This window comes from Girardinichthys multiradiatus, chromosome Y (genome assembly GCF_021462225.1).
Source record: "Girardinichthys multiradiatus isolate DD_20200921_A chromosome Y, DD_fGirMul_XY1, whole genome shotgun sequence".
Classification (NCBI taxonomy): domain Eukaryota; kingdom Metazoa; phylum Chordata; class Actinopteri; order Cyprinodontiformes; family Goodeidae; genus Girardinichthys; species Girardinichthys multiradiatus.
In genome coordinates, this window is record NC_061818.1 from 40,730,969 (window position 1) to 40,737,480 (window position 6,512).

A 6,512-nucleotide genomic window follows, 5' to 3' on the forward strand; every position below is an offset into this window, starting at 1 on the left:
CAAAACAAAATATTTTTGTTTCATTAATCATTATTAGCCATTATTTTAATGATAGGAAGTCGGGCCACAAACATCCAGAGACCTTTTACTCAGACGGGCTTGGGCACCACGGTTGGTCAAATAAAGGTTTAAAACACCGAAACTTTTAGAATAAAATTCTCTTTTGTTGCTGATAATAAACTAAAAATGATTTTCTAGAGCAAAAAGTTAGAAAACCTCAAACCTTCCTTTCATCAACGAATCAATTTGTTCTTTTCTAGTTTGTTTCTTTAAAATTCAGCATGTTTCATTTATGAAACACAATTTATTAAAATGATGGCCCCTGTGGTCCTTCAGCGTGGTGATTTTGGCCCATGGTGCTAAAAGTTTGGACACCCCTGGTTTAAAACTTTAAGCTACTCTGGAATTAAAATGAATTGTGAGTAAAGGAGAACGGCTCAGTGAGATTTACATCATGACTTAAATCAGTTTATTGTAACTCTTGAAGGTTTTTATCTGCAATATTACACAAATGGAGCTTAGAAGACCTGGTTCTGATTTTAATGGACTCAACAGTTTCAGGTGTTTTGCTTAGTTCTTACATGGAGTCGAAGGTTTTCTTTGAGAACCTTCAGCTTTAATGTTTCTGGCTCCAGAGAAACCTCAGGCTGAGGAAAACCTTGTCAATACTAGGAGATAAATTAACGTGCAGCGTCAGTAAATCATCCTGACAGCTGCAATAGATGTATTAGCTAACGAACATAGAACAAATTAGAACCAGAACTGTTCTGGAGCAATTCACTGTAAGTACACTAAGTCTTTTCCATTTGTTCTGATTCCTCTGTCTGATTGGTTCTTGCAAGCTGCTGTTTTAACCGCCTCGGATCATCAGAACGTGGGTCAATCTTCTTTCGGCAGAACCACCATCCTCTTCACTATCATCTGTGCAAAGATCACTTCCATCTGCAGAGGGAAGAGCAAAGGCCAGTGAGAGGGGATCTCTGATGGATTTTTGTGAAGTTTGACACAAAGTTATTTTTCAGTTTCACACACAGAGGAGCATGATGTGAAAACACTGTAAAAGTGAGAAGAAATAGCTGAAAAATCCACCTGCTGATCTATGGACTTATTTTACTCAAACCCAGAGATGACAGCCAGACAGACAAGGATGAAAGCAGCGCAGATTACCAGGGTTAAACTTTATAAGCTTGTCAAGTTGTTTTTCAAACTTGTGCTAATTCATTGTTGTGGACTAACAGGCAAAGCATGTGTTGATGAATGTAATGTGAGATCTTTGTTAAATTAAAATATATGAAGTCATTATACTGTTGGTAATGTGTCCCACAATGTCCCTCATAAGCATCCTTGTCGTCCCGCATTCAGTTTTTGATATCTAGTCACCCTATGAAGAACTGTTTCCAGCCTCTCCATCTTCAGCTGCCAGCCACTGGGTTGACCCTCACCTGAGCCTGTGCAGTCTGGATTGTTTGCTCTCCACAAGATCCAACAGGTCCTTTACATCTGAATCCTGGAGGTTGTTGTGTCTCAGGTCCAGACATTTCAGAGAAGAGGGGTTGGTCTTCAGGGCTGAGACTAGAGAAGCACAGCTGATCCCTGACAGCCTGCAGCCCCACAGACTGAAAAACAACAATGCATACAACAGGTTTTCAGATACAACTTCCATCCACCAGCTGACCTGGTGGTGGCCAGCAAGACATCAGTTTTGTCGAGAACTTTTCATCCAATCATCATCATAATGAATCTCATATTTAAACTTGGACCTTTTTCATGTTTTTCTAACTGTTCTTTTTCCAGAGTGAAAAAATGATGTAAAATACAACAAGAACATGTAGAGCTTGCTGTGCAAGGTTGAATTTATTGAGGATTTTATGGAATCCATTTTTTCATGTTAGCGAGATTCATCCATTCTAAAACCAGTTTGTTCTGTCAAACACCAGTTTCATTGTCCCCAGTAAAGCCAGTTTTACATTGCCAGGGACTGAATGGGTGCAGACCAAGAAAGAAGCCCCTGCTCCAAGATCAAGACCTTCAAGCTTGGCTGAAATGTGCAGCTGCCCACGTGGAGAAGCCAAATGACTTAAGGAAAATGTTTCATGGTTAGATTATATAAAGCTTGTGGTGTTTGACTACAAGAACAGAGAATGGCAACAAAAATGTTTGGAGGAGTCAAGATGAGGCTTTCAGACCTAAGATAACTATACCAACGGTCAAGCATGGTGTTGGCAGCATTATGATGTGGGGCCTTTCAATGACAGTAAAAAAAACACACATTCTTTTTTTCTTTCCCATTTTATCTAACAGTGGAAGTTACAACAAATGTGGAAAAAGTCTTTTATGAGCAAACGGAAATCTGATTCTTTATGGACAGAAGTTCTGTAGAACATCAGCTGTCAACATCTAGAACAATGAGAGGGTGAACTTACCTCATTTTCTCTAGTCTACAGTGAGGACTCTCCATAAAAGAACAAAGCTGCTCTACTCCTGAATCCTCGAGGTTGTTTCCACCCATGTCAAGAAATGTCAGACGGGAGGGGTTGCACTTCAGAGCTGAGGCCAAATAAGCACAGCTGATGCCTGATAAACTACATTCTAGCAATCTAAACAAACAAAAAAAAGAAAATGGTTTTCTCAGTCGAACTAGATCAGAGTTTTCAGCCTCCAATTTACAAATGACAGGATGGACAATGAAATTAATTTAACCTGAGCGTCTTGAGTCTACTCTGTGAATTTGCTAGGAACGCACAGAGCAGCTTCATGCCTGAATCCTGTAGCTTGTTGTTGAGACCCATGTCCAGATGTTTTAGATAAAAAGGATTTGACAGGAGAGCGGAAATGAGAGAATCACAGCTGATCTCTGACAGGCGGCAGCCTCTCAGTCTGGATAGAGAATAAAACTAATCAGATAACGCAACATGATTTATGGTGTGAACCTAATTATTAATATGTACCAGTATATCAGAGATTGCTGTTCACATGGACCGTGACAAACGGTTAAAAACACATCTTGGTATTTTGTAAGAAAGGATTTTATAAGTTTAACCAGGACAAAAACGACACTGATCCAACATCTAACAAAGTTCTTTCCCTCAGTTGCTGTCTGTAAAACGGCACCATGCCCAATAGATTTAAAAGTTCACAAAGGTCAAATTGTATATTTTACTCACAGTAACATGTTCAGGGAACTGACCTTAGTGTCTCCAGTTTACAGTGTGGACTTGCAAGTCCAGCACACAGATGCTTCACTCCTGGGTCGGGCAGGACGTTTCCAGTTAGGTCCAGTTTTTTCAGATGGGAGTGGCTGGACAGCAGAGCCGAGGCCACAACTTCACAGTGAGTCTCTGAGAGTCGACAGCCAACGAGTCTTTAATGTCACATACAGGATGATGCATATAATGAGATCTGGTTAGACATCCCCCATCTTATCTAGCTTAAACACATTATAAGTTGGTAGTCTGCAGAGCTCAGTAGGACAAGCTGGAACATCATGCACAGGTGCTCTTAAATCATGGTGCAGCCAGTTCTAACTCAGTGTGTTACTGCTTATGGTCCTCTGCTACTCTCCTCTGTCAAACATCTCTTGAATACATGCAACCAGTGCATCAGATCTTAAAAATGAGCCCTCATCAGGCTCTCCAACAGCTGCAGATATTAATTAGATGAACTCACCGAGCCTTTCTGCAGTTCCTCACTGCTGGAATTAGTCTCATTTTCCCTTCTTTTGATGTGTTGTACATAGCCAGGTCCAACTGATCCAGAACATCCTCCAGCATCTGCAGCATGTAGGCCAAAGCTGAGCAGTGGATCTCTGAGAGTTCCATTTCTGTTTGGTTCTCCGACCTCAGAAACTCTTGGATCTCCTGATGAATTGAGAGATCATTCATCTCCATCAGACAGTAGAAGATGTTGATGCTTCTGTCTGGAGACATTTTATTAGTGTTCATCTTCTTCAGGTTGCTGATGACTCTATAGATGTTTTCTGGACTGTTCCCTGTCTGACCAACAAGGGGTCCCAAGAGCTTCTGATTTGACTCCAGAACAAGGCCATGAAGGAAGCGAACAAACAGGTCCAGATAGCCAATTTTACTTTGGAGAGATTTCATCATGACTCTCATCAGGAAACCATCTACAGTGGAGTTACTGTCTCCCATTTTTAGGTCTTTTCTAACTTGGGTATTAGGTAAACCATCCAGGAAGTTGTCCATCACCTCTGTGTTCCTGTTGGTGAAACAGTGGAACATGTAGACTGCAGCCAGAAACTCTTGAATACTCAGATGAACAAAGCAGTAGACTGGTTTCTGGAAGATCATACTCTCCTCTTTAAAGATCTCTGTACAAACTCCAGAGTACACCAATGCCTCTCTGACATCAAGACCACACTGCTCCAGGTCCTCATCATAAAACACAATGTTCCCTTTCTCCAGATGCTCAAACGCCAGCCTCCCCAGCTTCAGGAGAACTTCCATGTCAGCTTCTATCAGCTCCTGTGGACTCATCCCATGTCCTTCATGGTACTTGTTCTTCTTTCTCTTCATCTGAACCAGCAGGAAGTGTGAGTACATGTCAGTCATGGTCTTGGGCAGTTCTCCTCTCTGCTCTGTGGTCAACATGTTCTCCAGAACTGTAGCAGTGATCCAGCAGAAGACTGGGATTCCACACATGATGTGGAGGCTCCTGGAGGTCTTGATGTGGGAGATGATTCTGCTGGACAGCTCTTCATCACTGAACCTCCTCCTGAAGTACTCCTCCTTCTGGACGTCAGTGAAACCTCGTACTTCTGTTACCCTGGCAACACATGAAGGAGGGATCTGATTGGCCGCTGCAGGTCTGGAAGTTATCCAGACGAGAGCCGAGGGCAGCAGGTTCCCCTTGATGAGGTTTGTCAGCAGAACGTTAACTGATGACTTCTGGGTGACATCAGAAACAAGCCGACTGTCGTTGAAGTCCAGAGAAAGTCTGCTTTCATCCAGGCCGTCAAAGATGAAGAGAAGTTTACAGACAGCCAGCTTCTCTGCTGGGAGCCTCTGGAGTGTTGGATGGAAAACATGGAGCAGCGTGAGAAGACTGTGCTGCTCCTCTCTGATCAAGTTCAGCTCCCTGAATGAAAGGAGAACCACCACACTGACATATTGGTTCTCCAAGCCCTCTGCCCAGTCCAGAGTGAACTTCTGCACTGAGAAGGTTTTTCCAACACCAGCGACACCGTTGGTCAGAACCACTCTGATGGCTCCATGCTGGTCAGGTAAGGGTTTGAAGATGTCGTGGCACCTGATTGGTGAGTCACTGAGAGCCATGGATGCTGTCTCCAGCTGCCGAACTTCATGCTGAGTTCTAACTTCACCCTGTCCGTCTATGATGTAGAGCTCAGTGTAGATGCTGTTGAGGAGAGTTCTGCCTCCTATTTCATCAGTTCCTTCTGTTACATATTTATATCTCCTCCTCAGTCTGATTTTATGTTTGTCTAAAACCTTCTGAAGACCAACACCTGCTGAAAACAAAAGAAAAAAGGTATTAAAGAAAAATCAGCACAGACATCAGTGATACTCCATCATTCTATAAATCCCTCTGTGGGTGTCACGTGTTGATAGCTCAGACTCTGTGGACCGAACACGCCAACAACATATAAGCCTGGATTCATCTGATACAGAACAACAAACAGTAGAACCAATGGAAGAACTGGAGACTCATCATTATCCACACCTTGACAATTCATCACTGAATGAGTTGATTGCTTTGGTGCTGTTGAAGCATGAAGAGCAGCTGTGTGTCGATCAGGTAGGTCCATGTACTCACCCTGACCCTCTACAGAGCTTCTCCAATTAGCTGTCAGCTGTCCAGTTAGGGACTGGAACCTTTCTCCACACTGGGGACAGGAGGATTGTCCTGATGAAGCAGATTGGTCCCAGTATGAGACCATGCACTGTCTGCAGGACCAGTGTCCACAGCTGGTAAAGACTGGATCCCTCAGGAGCTCGTGACAAGAGCAGCAGGACAGCTGATTCACCGCAGAAACATGGCTGCTGCTTCTCTCTCTGAGGACACAAAGAAAATGACTCATGAAACACAGCAAGCAGTAAGAGTACTGGTGTCTTACTGGACTCTTATCTTCAGCACCAGCGGACTCATTGTCTCGTACTCGTACTTGTCGTGTTCCGCTTATCCGGGACTGGATCGCAGGGGCAGCAGACTCAGCAGAGACACCCAGACGTCTCTCTCCCTAGACACCTCCTCCAGCTCCTCCAGGGGAAGTCCAAGGCGTTCCCAGGCCAGCCGAAAGACATAGTCCCTCCAGCGTGTCCTGGGCCATCCCCTGGGCCTCCTCCCGGTGGGACGTGCTTGGAACACCTCCCGAGGAAGGCGTCCAGGAGGCATCCGGTAAAGATGCCCGAGCCACCTCAACTGGCTCCTCTCGATGTGGAGGAGCAGCGGCTCTACTCCGAGCTCCTCCTGGACGGCCGAGCTCCTCACCCTATCTCTAAGGGAGTGCCCGGCCACCCTACGGAGGAAGCTCATTT

General features: G+C 44.2%; 1 protein-coding gene across 1 annotated transcript; it reads right to left on the reverse strand.

Moving 5' to 3' along the window:
* Window positions 1-441: 441 nt before the first annotated feature.
* LOC124864324 (NACHT, LRR and PYD domains-containing protein 3-like) lies at window positions 442-6,113 on the reverse strand. Its single transcript, XM_047359079.1, has 7 exons — window positions 5,791-6,113; window positions 3,667-5,482; window positions 3,188-3,361; window positions 2,701-2,877; window positions 2,424-2,597; window positions 1,443-1,616; window positions 442-942 (listed from the first exon to the last, which is right to left on the reverse strand). The coding sequence occupies exons 1-7, from the start codon at window positions 6,053-6,055 to the stop codon at window positions 933-935; spliced, it is 2,790 nt and encodes a 929-aa protein (XP_047215035.1). The 5' UTR covers window positions 6,056-6,113; the 3' UTR covers window positions 442-932.
* Between the last annotated feature and the right edge of the window lie 399 nt (window positions 6,114-6,512).